The 18,587-nt window shown below is 49.6% G+C and overlaps 5 protein-coding genes across 5 annotated transcripts; 1 reads left to right on the top strand and 4 right to left on the bottom strand.

Moving 5' to 3' along the window:
- The first annotated feature begins 1,616 nt into the window (after positions 1–1,616).
- Positions 1,617–3,160, top strand: F5B22DRAFT_630567 (uncharacterized protein). Its single transcript, XM_047976554.1, has 2 exons — positions 1,617–2,666; positions 2,727–3,160. Exon 1 carries the CDS (start codon positions 2,190–2,192, stop codon positions 2,616–2,618), a length of 429 nt encoding a protein of 142 aa, XP_047825033.1. The 5' UTR covers positions 1,617–2,189; the 3' UTR covers positions 2,619–2,666; positions 2,727–3,160.
- F5B22DRAFT_564951 (glycoside hydrolase family 30 protein) lies at positions 3,151–5,418 on the bottom strand. Its single transcript, XM_047973087.1, has 3 exons — positions 4,443–5,418; positions 3,871–4,302; positions 3,151–3,781 (listed from the first exon to the last, which is right to left on the bottom strand). The coding sequence occupies exons 1-3, from the start codon at positions 5,004–5,006 to the stop codon at positions 3,320–3,322; spliced, it is 1,458 nt and encodes a 485-aa protein (XP_047825032.1). The 5' UTR covers positions 5,007–5,418; the 3' UTR covers positions 3,151–3,319.
- On the bottom strand, positions 5,419–8,403 carry F5B22DRAFT_564956 (uncharacterized protein). The gene is made up of 3 exons (XM_047973088.1): positions 7,341–8,403; positions 6,640–7,257; positions 5,419–6,552 (listed from the first exon to the last, which is right to left on the bottom strand). The coding sequence occupies exons 1-3, from the start codon at positions 7,793–7,795 to the stop codon at positions 5,832–5,834; spliced, it is 1,794 nt and encodes a 597-aa protein (XP_047825031.1). The 5' UTR covers positions 7,796–8,403; the 3' UTR covers positions 5,419–5,831.
- A 1,204-nt stretch (positions 8,404–9,607) lies between these two features.
- On the bottom strand, positions 9,608–12,339 carry F5B22DRAFT_564917 (uncharacterized protein). The gene is made up of 2 exons (XM_047973086.1): positions 11,677–12,339; positions 9,608–11,616 (listed from the first exon to the last, which is right to left on the bottom strand). Exons 1-2 carry the CDS (start codon positions 12,140–12,142, stop codon positions 9,653–9,655), a joined length of 2,430 nt encoding a protein of 809 aa, XP_047825030.1. The 5' UTR covers positions 12,143–12,339; the 3' UTR covers positions 9,608–9,652.
- A 2,351-nt stretch (positions 12,340–14,690) lies between these two features.
- Positions 14,691–16,854, bottom strand: F5B22DRAFT_630560 (voltage-gated shaker-like K+ channel, subunit). The gene is made up of 4 exons (XM_047976553.1): positions 16,523–16,854; positions 16,387–16,440; positions 15,970–16,321; positions 14,691–15,885 (listed from the first exon to the last, which is right to left on the bottom strand). Exons 1-4 carry the CDS (start codon positions 16,647–16,649, stop codon positions 15,426–15,428), a joined length of 993 nt encoding a protein of 330 aa, XP_047825029.1. The 5' UTR covers positions 16,650–16,854; the 3' UTR covers positions 14,691–15,425.
- Positions 16,855–18,587: the final 1,733 nt, after the last annotated feature.

Raw genomic sequence — 18,587 nt, 5'->3', positions numbered from 1 at the left:
CTGTGTATTTGTGGCGACTGTGTTTTTGGCGCTCAGATTTGAAGACTTCTGCGCAAGTTCCGTTTCATCCCATTCTCTTCGACATCTCTGATGGCGTCTTCCCTTTAAAGGAACTTCACGGGCTCCATGGACTTTTTCGGTGCCATCTTATCGTGCTTCTCCTTCCTAGTGTTGTAGATAGCCAGCCCACAAGCCATACGAATGAGATGCTGAACCAGATGGCCGCACCATAATGCCATGACGGCGTTTCCTTGATCCTCCCATGGCGTAGAGCAGTGCGTCTTCTACCACTCACCGACGTTCTCTTCCATTTTGACCACAGAGTCAACGGCTTTGGCTTGCGAAATGAACTTTTGAAGGCGGCAATGAAAGACAAAGCTGACACCTATCAACGATGGCCTGGTTGATCTCAGCCAGGTTAGCCGTAAGAATCATGATTCCTGGAAACCACTCCAGCCGCTGGAGAAAGGTACCAACAATGACGTTGTGTTGGAGAGTGTCATTACCGCGGGTGCGAAGATATATGTCTGCCTCGTCCAGAAACATAACGCAGCGCTAACGTCGACCGCGGTTGAGTACTTTTGCTAAATTCTCATCGATGGCTTCCATCCTGTCCCCAAGATCGCTTCCAGTGCTGGAGTAGAGAGGCTTCCGTAACCTGGCTGCAAGTGCTTGGGCGGCGAATGTTTTACCGACGCCTGGTGGTCCTTGCAAGGCTACGATAGAGCTAGCTCCTTTTTCTGTCTAGAATCTAGCTTGGGCTCCTCCTTCTGCGCTCTCGAGTGGGCGCGGACAGCAGCTAACAGCAGTCGCCTGTATCCTTTGGGTGCCCGCAACTCGTCCCATATTAGCTGTTTTTTGTCTTTATCGACGTCACGGAGAGACCGAAGCTCGAAAAGCACCCACTTTCTGACGGACAGGACAATGCTCGATATCGAAGACGCAGTCAGGGGGACGATGGGATAGGGGTCGGGTGGATCTCTCACTATGGCTCCCAATCTGTGGCTGTTTTGATCGAATCGTAGTAGCTCATCATCCTGGCTTTTCGATTGTTTCGTTTCAGCTGTGACTTGCAGAAGCTCAGACCGCTAGACAGGAGATCGGTCCTGGGCATGTGACTACATGGTAAGGCTTAGCACCCGGCGGCTCAACGGTTCTATTTTATTTAATACCTACGGTATAAGGTGGACCGCACCGCTACGACTTTCGTGCCGAGTTCCTGATGTTGTGTACAAATGTTGAAGTGTTAGTATGGAAGCCTCTAAGATTGGGGATGATAGTATAGAAACGCCGATAGCACGGTACGGCCTTAACAACTATGTAACATACCTAGCTTTATTATTGACTAGGGTCCTCGAATATCTACACACCTGCATAGGCTCACCTGCACTTTTCATACCAGGGGCGAGGCGGGCAATCAGCGAAATGGCCTGCGAAAGGTACATAGAGTAGAAAGCCCCGTATGCTGCGCAGCCTGCATATAGCTTAAGCTAAGAGCGGTGACGCAGCGTCAGCGAATTAAAAAAATGGCCTGGTTCGCAACATTAGCTAAGCTGCCTCGACTAATTGAAGATAAATCTCGTAGTTTCCCGCTCTCGTGTTCGTCCAGGTTGTCATTTTCCCCAGAGAATCATACCCGGCTGTTTACTTCCTCGCCTTGCGTGGCCTGGAGGTAGAACCCGTCTTCAACCCATTTTGTCACTTCTCAAGAGATCGTCTCGGCGGGTCCTGCCCGCCGCAATCCAATTTCTTACCATCAAGATTCATACAGTGGAGATTTTCGCGACTTTCCTTATCATGTTTACTCTTGCGAACATCACGGTCATCAACGGGCACTAGGCGTAACAAGCACAAGATGGAGGGTCGGCACCTGTACCTTCTGCGTATTCTGTAACTCCTATGTGGATGGAGCTGCAACGCTATTCTATAACGCACGCGATGACGAACCATTGCTTCCAGATCTACCAGCGGGATTCCAAGAGGTAGTCAGCTATGACCAGCCCTGTGCTGTCGTTAATCCCCGTCACCTTCAGCTAGTCTCGGAAGTCTTTGGCTCGTCCAATATCAACTCCACCCCGCAAGACGATGTTACCAGTTGTTCACCATCTACCCTAGAACCTTTACAGGGTAGTTACTCTGGCCTCAGTAGCCAGCCTTCCGCATCCCCGGACCTTCGCTCTTCTTCAGTCATGTCAACTACTCCAGAGCTAGAACGCGAGACGTCAGCCCAGTCACACAATGATATACATAGTAGAGGCCCATCAACCGGTCCCCCATACAGGTGTGAAGCGCAAACTTGCGGCAAAACTTTCGCCAACAACCGCGAGCTTCAGCGACATTATCTGTCTTGCAAACAAGGACAAGAGGTTTTGGGTCACAGTTTGACAACCTCCTTATTGGCATTCAGATGTGCGTGCGGCAAGTCTCACTCTCGTCGTGACAATCACAAAGAGCATGTCCGCAAGTGCCAGCGCGAAGCTACAGGAGAATACAGATGTGAAAAGGGCCACACTCGATCGGATAAGAAGCAATGGCTAGCTCATCTTGAAGGAAAGGAGTGCAAACCTCGCAGGGGTCGCCCACCGCGTCAAAGTAGTAAGATAGGGATTTTTATATAGTTAGGATTTCTCTTAGTGAAGTAACAGTCGAGACTGTGCAAGAAAAAGGTGAGACACCCCCCACCCCCCCACACCACCTATTCAACCACTTATTATTCAACCACCTAGTTAACCCCTTATTTTTGAAGCTATTCACGCACCTATATATTGTCCTTTTGCGTTAATTACATCTAATAGCCGTTCTGGTTCGCTATCGCACCATTTATTAATCGTTTCTTACGATAGCTTTCCCCAACCTTCTTCTACAGCCGTACGAAGGGCTTCCGTATCCCAAATTGCATACTATCGGTATTTTATTCAACCCTTCGGCGCACGCTAGGCATTTTCAATAGGGGCTAAATTAGGAGCTTTACGGCAGTTAAAGAAGTATTTCAACCTATTCTTTTCTTTCTACTAACGCATCTCCCACTTGACCGAGCCACCCCATTGAGCGGGCCACCCCAATAACCCATATAAAATCCAACATTGCAATCCGTAATAACTTTACCAGTTTTTGCCGTACAATTAAATAGTTAATACCATTAGATTCGTAATTTAATTCTGCATCTAGTGGTATTTTTTGCTATCTTTTATAAAATTTATAGGTGTTAGTTGGCAACATGTGACAATATGATTAGGACTAGAGCCATGAATATGCAGGCTAACAAGTAATTAAAGCCTCTCACCCTTATCCAGACCAGTCCCCATTTCCCATCCACTCCTCAAGGCAAAACCCAAGTCGTAACACTATTCGCAAGCAGATTCCCACTCCAAACCTCCCCACTCTTCGCCGTGACAGTAACATAAACATCGTTCCCAAAGGTATTCTCGATGACCACGGTCCGTGTCCCATCAGGGTTCCTCGAGGCCACGGACTGTATACCCGCGTATCCCTCATAGCTATAGCTACCCGTGCCGCTGAGGATAACCGCGCCCCTGGGGATGAACTTGGAGATCTGCGCTAGCGTGTAATAGTCGATGGTGAAGTCGTAGGTCCCCCTGCTCTTGTCCACGACGAATAGCCCGCGACACTTGTCGCATCCGCCGGGTATGTAGGGCCCGAAGGTCCCGTCGCTGGCTTGTGTCCATGTGCCCAGGGTCCACATCAACGAGCCTTCGGCCCAGTTCTGGAGCGGCCCGATTGTGTTCTTGGAGGATTGGTACCAGGACGTCTGAGGAGATGTCTGCATGCGAAAGGAAAGCTTTGATTAGTGTTTTATCGATCGAAATAGGCTTGCGATTTTCAAGATCTAAATACGATGGGATCACTCACCCAACACTCTGTCATATACTGATGCTTCCCTGGATAGTCGTTGTGGAACTGTGTCAACACGCTCCAGTCTAGGTTGCCGGCATAGCAGTGCCACGCAGCGCTGTCAACGTATGATCCGGCGCCGTTGATTACGGCGCGCGGGTAGTTGGGCTGATCGGTGTTGTGGTCGTACGCCCAGATCCGAGTGTTGAACCCAGCGTTGCGTAGCGCCGGGCCGACGTACTGCGACGTCACTCTTGCCGCCTCATCTGCGGACTGGAACATCGTCACATGGCCCCCGCCCTGATTGTTCAGGGGCTCGTTCTGCAGCGTGATGGCGTCAATGGTGGCGCCATTGTTCTTGTATGCTTGTAGGTACTTCACGAAGTACTGTGCGTATTGGGAATAATACTGCGGGTCAAGTTGGTTGTTGTTCGCATTGCCTGTAAGGACCTAGGTTGGTAGGTAACTGTTAGAATGAGAAATACTTGTCTTCTCATGTTTGTTATGGAGTACTCCTTTCTCTTTCCCTCTTGATTCTTGATATGAAAGGTACTATCAGAGAGAAACTGAAAAGACAGTATTATACGTACGCGGTTCAACTTCATCCAACCCGGCGCACTCCAGGGGCTCCCCAGGATCGTCAGACCAGACTTAATGCTCCGCATAGCAGCCAGCATCTTCGCCATGGCCGTGCCACGATCTCCCAGATTGAAATTTTGCAAATTCGGATCCGCCTTTCCACCTGCATCATCATATGTGTAGGCCGGCGGGCCAGACAAGTCAGAGGAAGCAATCGTGTGCCGGAGAAAACTGAAGTCCGCGCCGTCGGACGTGAGAAGCTCTCTAAGAAGCTGGTTCCGCTTGTCTGTGGGGAGAGCATTGAGGACTGTGACGGTAGCGTCCGTCACGGAGCCTCCGAAACCCACAATCGTTTGCTTATGTCCCGACGCCGTGTCATCAATAGTCAGGTCCCATGTTGAACTACCCCCGGTTCCGCGCCCCGAGACCGGTGCGGCGGCCGGGCTTAATTTATGGCTGAGGTCTGAGGTGGTGACATAAGCGGCCGGCGCAGCTAGGCGACTCTTGAGAGTCGTGGAAGTTGGCGCGGCGAAGGCTTGGCCGGCCGCCAGAAGAGTCAAGAGTGAATAAAACATAGCCGGGGTAGTCAATCAATTGAAGACGCAGCTGTGACCATTCATTCGGCGCATGTGGTCGCAAGGCTCATATCAAGGACTCGTAGAGAGGAACTGCCTCTCTTTATACCACTTTCTGATCTGCAGACATAATGTAACGTAATCACGAATACCACTTTGCGATTACGATAGATCTAATCTACCCACGCAACTTGAGGTTGCCAGAAACACCACCATCCTTTCGCATTGATTTCTGCGTTGTTCTCGTGTTGACAGTGGTAACCAGTTATTTTGGTGCTACATCCTCGGTCTCATGCCGGATCAACAAGAGGACCTCCTTTTTTAGGGAACGGTAAAGCAAACACCGGATGCTCGTGACGTTCTTTGTCGGCGAATGGGTTTGAAGTCAATCCTAATGAAGTAGGTGGGAAAGGGCATTACTTCATATTTCGGTTGGCCAATGCTGCCAGAGCTAGGTAACTATTATAAGTTGCATGGGACGTCTCCTCTAGCTTGCCCCCTAACCAGTCAGGAGACTACCTAGAGACTCCATAGCTAAGTAGTTGCTGGCGTCAGATATTTTACTTTTATTATCTTCCTCATTTCTGCCAATATCATGCCTAACAATCATACAAAACAGCGATTGGCTCGTATGAGATTATATTATACGAGTGAGGCAGTGGCCTCCTCATATTTCATGATACATCAGTGCATCTACACTAAGCTTCATGTCTTCGTGTTTGCCTGATCATTCATGAACTCATGAGACAATCGTGGCAATTATGGTCTGATGTCAGCCGCAAAGACCCACAGTCCAATGAGTAATGAGAAGGTATTTTTCTAACTTTACTCCTCCTTACTGCCCATCTGCTCGAGCTCATCCTCTTCCTCGAGTCCCCAGTCCCTGAATCCAGAGCCCCTCATCCAACTGATGCCCTTTCGAACGTTCGCCTCACGAATGGCCCTTGCGTCTCTCTCGTGCACGGCTCCTGTAATAGCAAGTGCAAGTGCGAACAACCAAACATCGCCTCCTCGCATAGCACGCCACCATCTTCGCTTGACGCCGACTTTCCACAGAGAGTCGACGCTGGTACGTGCGGTGTAGAGGAATATGCTCCGGCCCTCGCGACGCTCCACGAAGGCCCAAAGACCTGCGAGAAATCCACCTAGGAAGAACCTCTGCGTGGGGAGGAATGTCCGAGGTAGCCAAGTCTGGAAGAAGCAGATACTCGCCCACGCGGTAGACATAGCCCCCGTAGCAAATGTCGTAAGGCGTAATGCTCGTGATAATAAACGGTTTAACAGGTGTAAGGGCGCGTTATATAATAACTTGTATCGCGGGAGCATAAGCATCGAATAGAATATTATAAAGAAACGCCCTAACCGCGGGAACGAGCGAACCCAGAATGTGAGATATGTCCGTAGACAAGAAGGGTCTCCAGGATGCAAACTGGCGCAACTCAGCGATGTGATGATGGGATAAGCTTGAGAGGTGAGCGGAGCTAGCGTTGTTAATGTCGCGGGCAAAGTAGGCTCGTCGGGAAAAAGTGTTGGAGAGATGAATGGCCTGTTGATCTTAATCAGCGACACGTTGAATCAAAGGTAGATAGATACACAGGAAGGGGGGAAATCAAGGAAATAACGTATAACGTACGGCCAATTGAGTTTGGCCATTTGCGCAAGATTGTCCACAACGTCCCAGGGACTAGGCCACTTTACACCAGGAGGTAGATTTTCCGGGGCGCCGTGAAGGTATGTAGTTGTGTGCTTGAAGATGAGATCGAGGAAACCGACGGGAGAGCTTTCGCGGTCAAATACGGTGGCATGGAGCAACTGTCCCATAGCCAAGGGCTGAAGCATCCAACTTCCAAACCACCATGGGCGCTCTCTTTTCAAAACGCCGTTCCCCCCGGCCCGAGGCCGAAACCCCCAAATAGAGCCCTCATCCTCGAGTAGGTTCCAACCGAATTCGAGGGCGCGAAACATGACGGAAATCATGATTGTGACGCGGAGTTGTTGGGCGGGATAAATACCCAAGGCCAAGCCAGCGAGACTGGCCCCTATCGCCGGCGCATAGGGAGATGTGAGTGTGTTAGCGGTTCCCGGGTTGCGTTCACGGAATGGGGCAGCCGTAGGGTCTAGCAGTTGGGCTCTCAGGCGGGTGAAGAACCTGAAAAGTAGTCGGTAGAGCAGGAGGATGGTGGATAAGGAGAGCGATAATCGTAAGGGCGAAGACTTGTAAAAAGGCTGCTTCTTCTGTGAAGGACTGGGTCTATAACGGTCGTAGACAATTGTTAGTCCACCATCTTCGCATCATGCATCGTATGGCATATCTAGCCCGGGCGTTAAACTCACTCTTTCTGCCCCTTGATGCGTGTAAGAAGCATCTCGTAGGCCTTGGCTCCTATGCCGGTGGCGACGAAGACGCGCAGGGCGTGTCGAATGGCACGGGCATTGTAATTATCTCCGCCCCCTCTTGGTGTCGCCTTCTCTTTACCTTTTCCCTTGGCACCGTCTCGACCAACGGAGTCTCTTCTACCGCTTTCACCATTTATATACTTCTCGACTGTTCCTACGGTCGGGGCGCGCTTTCGAAGGGCCCGGGAGCGCGATATGACATATTTGTGAAGTGTCTCGTATTCGCGCGCCGAGATGGTGTATCTCAAAGCGTTGCGAAGAACAGGGTCGACAACTGATTTTGGTTTCGGAGCTGACGCTGCTCGTGGTCGTGGCATCATATCGGGACCCTGGTTGGGAATTTCGATAGGTGGAATGAAGGACAATTTGGGAGGACTCGAGCCGCTCGCCATGTTGATTGTTGACGCTTCACTGGTCTTACTAATTTTTCGATGTGGTATAGATGTCGCCTATTTCGCTATCGCCCTTGCTGGCCGGTTCGCTTGCCCAAGTCAAATAGACTGATCGCGACAAAGCCTGACGATCGAGTCGCCGATTGGCCATCAACACGAGAAGTGCAGGTAAGCTGTCTGCACGGGCGCGAACAAATTGCGAGACTTGTTCCAGCCTTGACAACCAGTAATCAGTCCACGTGGCAGCTGGACGAGAGCATGTCTGGTGAAAAGGACGCTGGTAACTGGTATGATGCTGACTGGCCGAGACTTCTTTGCGACGTATTGGAAAACTCGGGGGCCTCAGCTTGATAACACGCGACAAACCTAATGCGGCAGCGCATGTACAAACGCTCACGTCTCGCAGATGCTTAAGGCGTAGACTACACGGTGAGAATCGCGAGATAATCGGGTATAAGGTAGAAGAAAATGAAGACAGAGAATAAGCACGACAGATTAAAAGACCATACAGTAGACACCCAAAGACAATAACGAGCAAGAAGGAAAGATAAGGATGCTAAGTGGTGGTGCTCAGTAGGTAGTGTTAACGATCATGGCCAAGATTGGGGCGGCATGAGAGCTGTAAGATTTGGGTGGAGCAGACCAAGAGATTACCTACATGCATTGGCTGCAAATGGCATTCCTTCATCCGCCCTCCACAGCGCCAGCAGCAGTGCCTCGGCAGCATTGGCATGTGAGCCTGTTAAACGGTGGGGTCGGCGCTTGATCTGGGCAGATATCTGGGGTATGGGGACTTGCATTTCATCATTATCATCATCATCTCCATCGCCATCGCCATCCCTTCCTTTCCCTTTCCCTTGCTATCTAAAACATATCTACATATATGTCTAGGTAGGTGCCTAGGTAGGTGGACAAGGGATAAAGGAGGATCGCATTGACCGACCCACGGTTTTGGAGCCCACGCAACATTATGCTCGATGGTATGATTGATTTATCGGTCAATGCATAAGTAGGTATACGTGTCTGAGCGTGTAGCTAGAATGACACGAAGATGACACGAACACTTCTGGTTACTAAGTCCATACCTACAGTATGTACAAGCTTTAATGAATGAAGCATACTTGTATTCATCTGTAAGTAAAACAATGACACATCGAAGGAACTCTAGTCAACAAATGCCAATTCGATGACCACCGCCTCTTTTCTCACACCACTCGGAATACTATAATATGTCGGAGTTCCCATGGTGGCGCCGGTCCTTTGGCGGCAACTTGGACGCCAGGAAAAAGCATCTACTGCCCTTTTAGCCACTGCCACCCTCCCCGCTACCCGAGGATACCATGATACCCGAAACCATAACTTCCATCATGAATTACTAACCGAGGCTCTATCGAAATACATCAGAGCATGGTGACTAAAAGGGGTATTAAGTGGAAATTCGCTCCACGTTCACCAACCACAACCCTATCTTCCGCGGTCTAACTAACTTTTTGGTGGTTTCCTGTATCCTTTTTTATTCCTGCGAATTCATGCCAACCTTAGCATGCTGTAAAAACTTTTCCGCCTTCCAACCAATGCCAAATGGGGTTTTTTTTTTCTGTTTGCGTCATATCGAGGGCAGACACCTTCCACAAACCGAAGCTTTGTCTTTGTTCATCCACCCTGGTCCAATATGTCCATGAGAAAGCAGGAATACACCAACAAACACCAAACGCGATGCCAACTGAAACCAATACCAAAAGACAATGCCCAAGAGCCATCGTGTAATGCATCGTAGAAAATCTGTGCTTAGAGCGCCGCAAATAGGCGCCTCGTCATTTCGTCATGAGTCCCATCACATCTTCCCCAGTTCGGCCACTAAACCATCGAGTCGGGGATATCGTAGGAAGGCAGTGCCCGCTGCTGTGTCGGCTGTTGTACAACATCAAACTGAGGAATCCATCTTCGTACAATCCGCGGTGTTTCATCACGAGTAACCTCCTCCTTCCAATTCAAAACATCCCACGGTTCGGCGATAGTATAACGATGTGGAGCAGATAGACGGGATTGGATTTCACGAGCATTGGGAACAGCCTCCGAGCGGACAGCTTCGACGGCACGAAGGCGCCTAGCTTCCCTTTCGAGCACAACATCAGATACTGCATGGTACCTATCTTGAGCTGAATTCCAACCTGAAACACCATGGCTTCCAGATGTCAAGACTTGACACAAGTCATCATAAGGTAAGTTGAGCAGAATACGCGACAAGATCGACGAACATTCTGCAGGTTCACGATGAGGGGGGGTTCCATCATCCGGATACGCTGCAGGAAGATCGCCGAACTTGATGCTAGAGAGACGGGTTTGCTTAGCGCTTTGACGCGCCATTGTGCCTCTGGCAATGGTGGGCACCATCTTATCAGTGCCGCGTGTCCGTGGTGGGGTGTTGACACCGGCGCTGGTTGGGATCCTCGCTATTTTCGTGACATCCATGACTTGAGCGTCTAATTCAAAGTTGGCGGGGAACTCGTTGATTAAAAAGTTCAGAATGGCAGAGTGCAGAATCTTCGTCTCGGGGCCGTATCCGAATTCTAATAGTGTAGACGGTGAGAAGGCTTCGAGCTCAGGACTATGATCGACATGTCGCTGAATAGTATTTTCCAGCACAAAGCCTAAGCCCATTTCGACGGTATCCCATGTGAGAGTGTTGCCAGCAATTTCTAAACCTCGAACTAACACATCTTGCATTGAAAGAATGGAACCGGCCGCAGCATAGCCCAAGCAAAATCCGAACCGGTCGACCTTATTGCCAACAAAATCCACTCCATTATCTGCATGGCCTAACATAGGAGGGAGTGGAACAAGAGGATGCTGATACAAGCGCTGAACGGCCGTCCACCAGGCATCCGACCGCATATATGAGTCGTCGATCTCCATGGTGATAGTATGGGAACCAGGGTCTTGTGCGCGAGCATTCAAGATATGCTGTTTTAGAGCAGGGCTACGCGCTAAGATAAGTTTATGCCCACTGATCTTAACGGGATGATGACGGCCCTTGGCAGATATAAGTTCCAGAACACAATCAGCAAGCTCTCCATTATCAAACTGGCTTCTAATGTAGCGGATGCCTTCCATGACATCATCCTCAGGCGCGCTGAATTGTCTCGAAAGGAGATGTGGAGGCATAAACGGAGGAAACGGGACAGGTGGATGCGGGTGAGCAGCAGGATGCTCGTGGCGCGGATGAGAAGCAAATGTGCCATTTGGAGGATAAGGCAGCGTGGTGGTATCCATCCCATTAGGCTCACCAGAGGTGTGGGAACCGTGAAAGCTATGGGGTGTCGGTGGACCGTAACGACCGGCACCAGGCGTGAAAGCCTCCATGTGAACAGGTGGAGTATGAGTTGGTGCTGTTCCATATGCATCAATAGTGGACATAGGCATCATATCTCTGAAATGGGTGTTGATTGGTGCAGGGAAGCCGTTGCTACTCGACTGACTATGGTGATGACCATTAGGGCGTGGATGAGCACGGTTATCGCCGTTGATATGAGAAGATGGTGGTGGCATGAAGCCTCCAGGAGGAGGTACAGGAGAAGGTGTATGAGAGTCGAAACCTCCGAACATAATACCGCCTCCATTACTAATCTGGTGCCTGTGCTGGTGAGGGTGCATGTGGTGAGGGTGAGGAGCATGGAAAATGGCAGGATGATGAGGTTGGTCAGCCATATGTTGTTGGTGCTGCAGCGGGAGCGGAGTAGGATACGAGGGCGCAAGCTCGGGTCTAGTAGTTGATGTCGCCGAAGGAGGCTGGGTAGCATAGGAAGGATCACCATTTATACCTGTTGAGTGTGAGCGTTGATTTGCAGCTAGTAAAGACATAGAAACAGGACATCGCTCACCTTGAGCCACATGATCATCAGCACCGGGAGCAGATCCCATCGTAGCGTAGTCGACACCGTTTGCTCGTGAAGTGGTCAATTGGGGTTGTTGCTCATTTCTGACTTCTTCCTTGAGAGGGGACACGCCAGGCGGCGTGGACTCCCCTCCATCCTGGCGTTTAATCTCATTCTCAGAGTTCTTGGCCGAATGGAACGGGTCTCGGGAGATGAGAGCAGCTTCGAGAGAAGAAGCAGGAAAACCGTTGGAGGTGGCGACAATCGGCGCATGTTTGGGAGAAGGCTTGGCAGCCGTGTTTCTAGCGCTATCGGGGTGTTTGTTCATCAGGGTTAGCGGGATAACAGGAACCACATGTTGTCGGTGAGCCGGAGCAGCAGCAGCAGTAGACACTGGCGCAGGATGCTGCTTTTTTGTCTGGCCGGAAGCAGATTTTGCAGGCTTAGGCTGCGCCTTAGTAGATGGAGCCATGATTGCAGTATACTTTTGCGTGCCTCGTCACCAGAGCCTGGGTTGACGAGACGGCCAGCGCGAGAATGGTCGGGATGGAGCTACCGACGATCGCCGCGAAGGGGCTTGAGAGGATGATGATGGCGGAGCCCAAGCAAAGACAATCAAACTAAAAGAGAAAGTCAAGCGGATGAGCTATATATAGTTGAGTCCGATTCGAGATCCGGCGCGCGGCAAAGGTGACGAAGGCGCAGAAGACGAGGTTGGGCACTCGGCTTTGGCGGTGACCGCAAGCGCGATCGCAACTGCAACCGTAAAGCGCAACCGTACTGTAGACCGTGAACCAAGACCTGAAGCTGGCGACTCAACCCGAGCTCGATGGTGTCATGGGTGACAAGTGCAGCATGCCCAGCCAATGGCGTGCACAACCCTACCTCAGTGTCGACGAACAATGCCGGTAAAAGGAATGGATGCACGCAAGAGTATCAGGCGCGAGAAAGGTGTGCGGCTGCGTTCGCAGGGCAATCAAGTGGCTAAACGAGTAATGGACTGTCTGCTCTGCGGCATACAAGAAGGGAAGGGCAAGGTATATAGAAGGAGTGAGAGCCGCGAGAATACTCTTGAGGTAGGTAGTAGTAGTATTGATATGGAGAACCGAAATAAGAGAGGCAGAAACGGTACAGCTACCAGTGTATGTATAACTGAGTGAGTGGCGGAACGGCAACAGCAGCAGATGGAGCGTGTCACACCGTTGCTGGCTGTTCAGCACTAGATGGTGATGGCGGACTGGGGGGAAGAGAGAGAAGGCAGATGAACGGAGACGGAGATGGGGATGTTTTGAATGGATGGGATGGATGATGGGATGGATGGATGCTCAAATTGATCGGCCAGCAGTTGGTGGAGGAGTGGGCGGGCTAGGTACCTACCTAGTGGGGAGGTGATTTTTTGGGGGGGAGGAGGGGGTGGTGTTGCCTTCAATATCAGTTCCAACCTGGTATACCTACGAAGTAAGTAAGTAGGTACCTACCGAACCATCTACACACATATAATACACATGTAGGTAAACTACACATGTACTTACATTTACATGCACATAGTCCAAGGGTATCGGTAAGTGGAAGTGCGCCTCCCGCGATGTACCTGTAAACCAGCTGCATTCTATAAAAGTGCCTATATAGAGAGTATGATGCCAAAGGAACCTCCTTCGGCAGCAATATGTGAATAGGTACTTAGATAGGTAGGTACTTACGAAAGGAAATAGGCAAGGAAGCGGGTTTTGGACAGGTGCAGGCACAGAGCTACGGATGCAGCAAAGATGCAGTTGCACATGCCAGCCTAGGTAGATCTATGTAGTTAGATAAGTAGGTATACATAGCAGATAGCAGGCAGCTACTAATAAGTCGGAACTCGGAAAACAGCTGCTGTCGGTAGGTAAGTAGGTACTGGACTTAATCAAATCAATTTACCTGGTGCACGCGGCGACGGCGACGGCTGTAATTCTAGTGGGGGGTAGCAGACAAGGTATCAAGCCTATCCATCCCCCTGCTACTACTACTGCCTACCTACATACCTAGGTACTGTCTTACAGTCTTACCTACTGATGAGAAATGTCCGAAAATAGATTTGTAAGTATCCTATTGTATCTATCTACATAGTAGTTTAAAGCAAGACAAGTCAGGTACATACATACATAGGTAGGTAGGTACTATAGTGGTAAGCTACCTAACTTAAACAGTCGGCCGATGTACTAGTAAGTGTTACTAGGTTAGTAGGGAGCGTAAGAAAAAAAATTTAACAAAAAAAAATAATTTCAACAATCCAGGGAGCTTTCTCAATTCAGCTCGAACACGGCCCCACTTACCTACCTACCTACTCATACCACTTAATCGACACCAAGATGACACCAGATACCTACGGTACCACTCCGATTCAGCCGGAAACAGCAAACAGGACAACCACCGACACCACGCACAGCTAGCTAGCTACGAAGTAAGCTGTCGGATGGGATCCCAGACATGCCTATTGTAACACTGCAATCTTGTACTTCTCGTTCGCCAATCGTTGTTCGGCGTCAGCTAGAACACAAATCAATGTTGCCTAGTGGGGACAGGGGGAAGACAACGCACTGAAAGGGGAAAAAGATACCTACCTAGCGAGTGACCTCATCTGCTGAGGAAGCTACACCTCATCTACTACCTACTCGCTAGCCTACTAGGAGGTAGGTACTATGTAAGTAAGTATGGAGTTCAAGGTAATTCGGGCTGTAGCGTTTGCTTTGGTCTTCCACGATACCTAGAGAGCTGCAGGTTAGGTACGGTAGGTACTTACGGTACATGGGATGGGGGCGTTTATCGGGTGTGGCTGAAGCTACGTAATGCTGTCCATTAGGTGGCTAGCTTAGGTAATATAGCTAGCTGCCAATGACAGGACAGCTATTCCCTGTCCCGAGTCCCTGTCCCGAGACCCTGTTGAACCTGTCTGGCTCGAATTTGCGGCGACAAGCCACAGTAGACCACAGCTAAGGTAGGTAATGGCAAACCCCGCGTTTCTTGCGCAATTCAACTACCTATCTGGACTAAGAGCGGATATGAACAAGCTCCCAGTTTTAGAAGATACCTACATGTAGGTACCTAGGTAGGTAGTTGTATTTAAAAGGGGCATGTTCCTGTACCTATGATATAGTATATAAGAGTTGGACCTTGCGTTCTGCTGACCCCCGCTGATTCAGCTGCCACCTACCACTCGCTTGCGTCACCGGCGAACCCCGCTGCCTTTTACCAATTTCATCCACAGGTACCACCCGCAAACAGCCAGCCGAGCTTTGTGAGACAACCCCTCCTACCTACTTCGCCGATTCTAGACAACATGTACCTAAGCCCTTTAAGACCTCAGGATCTCAAAGAAGGTTTTTCCAAAACACACCCTCCATGATCCAGATCTGTGAACAGTTGTTGCATGATTTGGTGGAAGCCCCGGTTTTTTGGCATTTTGAATCTGCAATCATACCTGAGAGTTAGACTGTCTCACGATCACAGGAAACCTTTCACAGAAACAGATACAGTTAGTCGTAGTAAATAGCACTGATCTCTTATAGTGTCAGGCAATGAGGATAGATGTCACTTTGTTCATTGGAGCACATATTTAGTATACAAGATGTATAGAACACAGGTAGAACAGATTTTATCAGATGCTTCTACGTACATGCGTCTATCGCTACTCTTCTTGTAAACGAATCTAATATGATACACCTCATATGCTTCGTCGCAATGTATGCGTAATACCTTGAGCCTACCCAGCCCCTGACCTAGGTATTCGAAGGAATGTTATCGCCGTAGCGGCCCCCAGCTGGTGTGAAACCAGCCAGGACAGAATCGATCTGCGCCAGCTCTTCATCCGTGAGATCGATGACCTGGCTGTTCTCGGTCACCCTCTCCACCGTAGTCGCACCGGGGATCGGCACGACCGTGGGCATTCCCGGACGCCTGGACACCGCTCTCGTCCAGTTGATCGCGAGCTGCGCGGGCGTGCAGTTCTTGCCCTTGGCAATCTCCTCGACTCGCTGGACGAGCGCCAGGTTTTTCTCGAAGTTGCCCGGCTGGAAGCGCGGGAGCTTGTACGAGTGGAATATGGGATCTTTGATGTCCTCGAGCTTCCTGAACTGGCCTGTCAACATGCCTCTACCAATCGGTGAGTAGCCAACGATGGGAATCCCATATTGGGCACAAGCAGCAGCGACGCCATTCTCGAAAATATCAGTGGAAAACCTATCATATGGGACGTTAGCTATAATGAATAGATCCGGATGTTCCCGTCTTCCCATGATATACAGTGATGTGTGATTTACTTACAGTGAAACCTCGACCTCCACAAATGCGACCTTGATATATTTCACAGCCTCGTGGATAGTCTCCGCTCGCACCTCCGACAGCGATATGCCCCCAAGCTTGCCAGTGTTTATGTATTCTTCTTGGATCAGCTTGAAGGTCTCTTCCATCGGCACGTTCTGGTCGCGCCGGCCAAATTCGAAGAAATCAAGCTTCTTCCTGCCCTTGAGCTGCGCAAGAGTGTTGTCCAAGCTTCGGCGCGTGTTTTCAGGCGATCCATCTACCACGTGGGTCTCGGGATTCACACCACCTTTGATAGAAAGGACAACTTTGTCCGCATCCTCTGGGTACTTCTCAAAGTATTTTTCCAGAAGCACTTCGAAGTTTAATGTCAGCGGCTCTCTTACATTGATACGAAGCGTATGCCTGTCTTGCACTCACCTAAGCTGTTATATCCAGGCGGCCCGTAGAACTCTCCGCCGTTCCAGAAATTACCTGGCGATACATCAGTAGGTATAATTTGCATGCTGTATGGCCGGCTAGCAATCATAAGTCGCGAAGAAAGGGTCATACGTACATCCATTCGCGAGAGCCGCGCGCATCGTCTCGAAAGCCTGCTCCAGAGAGCACGGGTTTGAGCGCCAGGTGAAACCCATTAGGCCCAAGCCAATTGGGCCAACTTGTTTATCTTGAAGAATAGGCATGTTCACTGGATGTTACACGGTAAGATTACAAGACTCTGCAAGTAGATTAATGCTAGATACATAAACGAGCATCACCTTTGCACCATAAGGCTACTTTTATATAGCATGGTGATATCAGTCTGGGAATCGGATTTATTAAGCAACAGCTCCCTTAACCCGATAGGCCGGACCGGATTTTGATTTTATTTCCTGCTACCACGCCTGGAGCTGTCTTTGAGACCCCGACTATCTCCGTCTAGCCGTCGGCCAGGATTTAGGCGTTAGCTCGATCCACAGCCCGGGCCGACGGTATCATCCGCGGGGCGGCGCAAGGGGAATGCCTGGGCTAGTGCCTTCATACACGTCACCAATTGGCTCACGGAGATAGGTACCTAGGTAGGTAGGTACTATGTATATAGTGATCATGGTCATCAAGGTCTCGTAGACATCCGTAGCTTCGCGTCGGATAAGACTTCTGGTGTAAACTCCAGACGTTCTGGCTACAGGGTGCTCCCTTGGCTTCTCCTGCCGGATCAAGGCTAGTGTGGATGACGATGAGTACAAGTCTCGAACCACACTCAAAGTCTTCATACGAAACAGAAAGCTTCATTAATCCTATGTTAGATGGGTCAGTTTCGACGTGCGGCTACCGAGATACGTCATCTCAAGCTTTAACAGTAGCTCTAACATACACGACACGTGTGATATCACAGTAAGTGGGTAGCTAGAATCATAGTTTTAGTGCCATTACGTACAAGACAGCGCAAACAAACACGGGTTTCAACTAGAAAGCTTTTCCGCTATTTCTGTGACTGATCCAATACATTTCAACAAGCCACCGCTTTAGGTCCTCTGGCTTAAATCAATATGTAGCTATTCTGTATTTTAGAGTGCCTTGCTTGTGAAATGGACAGTCTTTGGAGCACAATCTCGGGCGGCTTTGATATCCTTTTGAGCGCCTGGATGTGAGGCGGCTCTGCTAATAGTATTCGCAACCATTTTTCATTTTCTAGAGTAGGCATAGTGTCGCAAATTGTATTTGTTAGACTTCGCTCTCACCTCTACTGGAGGCTTATTAGGCCGTAACACCTCATCTTAGAGTATAGATGATCAGCTTGCGGTTAGGTATGCATTTGGGTAGACAGAAGACTGAGCAGATTCTACTTGGCTTACTCTGTGAAGCCGCCTCTACAGTTTTTTCATAAGTCACATAATATATGAGTGGCACAAGGACAGCGGTAAATAGGTATTTTCTGGAGCCATTTCATGACAGGAGCAGGGTAGGATTCCTAACAACTATATTTCATGGGAATCGAGGACAGGTAGAGTTACCAGGGCTAGCATGCCACCACAGTGATTGAACGGTGGCCCTCGTACTTCAAGCTACATGGCATATCAAGACGGTACTTGACAATTTTTAGGTTCGTTGGCATTGGATACGAAATATCGAAAGAATCGTGATAAACGTCCTACATTATATACCTACCTAATATGTATCCCGTTGCTCAACTTGGATGAACCCTGGAGCTTCAAAGAGTTTGCTTTATCCATCCTCGTGCTGCTCTGACATACTATGTATGCAGTTGCTAGCGCACAAGCATGCATCTCTGAGGTTTCCTGATTAAGGAACTCGGGTTCACGAGATTATATAAGAATTCACATGCGTAAATACACACGTAATTACGTGTGACTATAATACCTAGGTAGACGTGGAGGGACCAGCCACGATGACAGCCGCGTAGACTCTGCATGAAGCATTTCGTTCACCTACTTGGATGACCCATTCATAATCCGCCAAAGTGACAATGGCTCAGTTAAGTAACTTATCAGTAGTGGCCTGCGAGCTAGCTTAGTAGAGCACCGTATAACGTCTACTCAAGTATCGTTTCACTGCTCTACTCGACAGTCTAGACTAGTATGGAGTATACATACGCCCTTTATCACCTTGCCGCTGTTCTT

Source organism: Xylaria bambusicola (assembly GCF_022495145.1).
Source record: "Xylaria bambusicola strain CBS 139988 unplaced genomic scaffold F5B22scaffold_89, whole genome shotgun sequence".
In the NCBI taxonomy this organism is placed as follows: domain Eukaryota; kingdom Fungi; phylum Ascomycota; class Sordariomycetes; order Xylariales; family Xylariaceae; genus Xylaria; species Xylaria bambusicola.
The sequence above is the reverse complement of the archived record's forward strand: the minus strand, read 5'-3'. Positions and strand labels throughout refer to the sequence as shown.